This window comes from Impatiens glandulifera, chromosome 6 (assembly GCF_907164915.1).
Source record: "Impatiens glandulifera chromosome 6, dImpGla2.1, whole genome shotgun sequence".
In the NCBI taxonomy this organism is placed as follows: domain Eukaryota; kingdom Viridiplantae; phylum Streptophyta; class Magnoliopsida; order Ericales; family Balsaminaceae; genus Impatiens; species Impatiens glandulifera.
In genome coordinates, this window is record NC_061867.1 from 6458790 (window position 1) to 6460291 (window position 1502).

Consider the following 1502-nt stretch of genomic DNA (forward strand, 5'->3'; position numbering starts at 1 on the left):
TAGTTGTTATTCAAACAATTACCATAATCCATTATATAGGAGTTTCACAACTAACTAACTACATTTAATAAACTAACTAACTAGTATTAAAACTAATTAATAGTTTTAATCTAACTAATGAATAATTAATAGTTTATTAAACTCTTTTTATTACTTACCGTTCCTATTCTGAATCTTTAGAAGATAAATCAAGGTGTCCTTAGATTGTTGCATTACTGAGATATTAGGGAATTTAAAATTAGGGATCTAGTCTGATATGAGATCTGATCTAATAACTAAGTGAGTTTCTGAATGTGCAATTAAACTATCTTTTACACTTCAGGTTAAAACCATCTTTAACTTCGAGTGCAAAGAAAAACAATAAACTAATTAGAGTTGGAGGTATAAACACATGTTTTTTTTCTTTTATATATATATATATATATATATCATTGATAAGATAAAGAGAAGTTAGTGTTTCTTATTAGCAAGCATAAAATAAACTGAATGTAATGAAGAATTATATAGTTAGTGATTACAATAGACTATAAAACCCTTAAGTACTAATAAATGTAATATATAACATCCCCTCTCAAAGCCACGATGCAATAGAAATAATCATTGAAAGTTTGTCAGCCACAAAATGAAAGCGCGAATTTAAGTGCGCTTTTGTAAATATATTAGCAATCTGTAAGGAAGAAGGAACGAATGACAAAGTTATGGTGTGAGTTTGTAGATGATGACGAGTGACATGACAATCAATCTCGGTATGTTTAGTTTGCGCATTAAAGACAGAATTCCGTGCAATCTGAATAGCACTCTGATTATATAAATATAGCGAAGTAGGGTGAGAAAGATAAATACACATATCAGTAAGTAATCAGCGTAACTAAACAATTTCACAGGTAGTCAAGGCCATTGCACGATACTCGACTTCTATAGAAGACCGAGAGATGACATCTTTTTTCTTGCTCTTCCACAAAATAAGCAAATCACAAAGGAAAATACAATACCTAGTGGTCGACTTGCGGTCCGTAGGATCACCAACCCAATCCGCATCAAAGTAGGCGCACAACCCTAATGAATATGTGGAAGAAAACTTGAGACTATGAAATTGAGTGCCCCAAATATAACTAAGAATACAAAGAACAACAGCCCAATGAACTATAGTAGGGGTAATGACAAACTGACTAACCACATGAACTGTATGCGCAATGTTTATGCGAGTTACATTAAGATAAACCAATCTGCCAACAATGGTACGATAAATACCAGAATCCTCCAAATGAGTGCCATCCGACAGAGTATCTAGCATTGGTCTCAAGGGGTGTATCAATAATTCGGTTGTCGGTTAGTTGAGCACGCTCAAACAAATTAGCAATGTACTTTAATTGAAATAAGAGATAAACTTTTGGAGAATAAGATACCTCAATTCCAAAAAATAACGTAATATGCCCAAATATTTCATAACGAATGAATGTGCCAACTCAGACTTCAATGATTAAATATCATCATGATCATCA

General features: G+C 32.4%; 1 protein-coding gene across 1 annotated transcript; it reads right to left on the reverse strand.

The window, feature by feature from the left end:
• Positions 1-868: 868 nt before the first annotated feature.
• LOC124943022 (uncharacterized mitochondrial protein AtMg00810-like) lies at positions 869-1294 on the reverse strand. Its single transcript, XM_047483589.1, has one exon. It carries the CDS (start codon positions 1292-1294, stop codon positions 869-871), a length of 426 nt encoding a protein of 141 aa, XP_047339545.1.
• Positions 1295-1502: the final 208 nt, after the last annotated feature.

What these genes read in the sequence shown, in the direction of transcription:
- LOC124943022 (XM_047483589.1), bottom strand. Translation starts at nt 1,294, where the DNA reads ATGCTAGATACTCTGTCGGATGGCACTCATTTGGAGGATTCTGGTATT.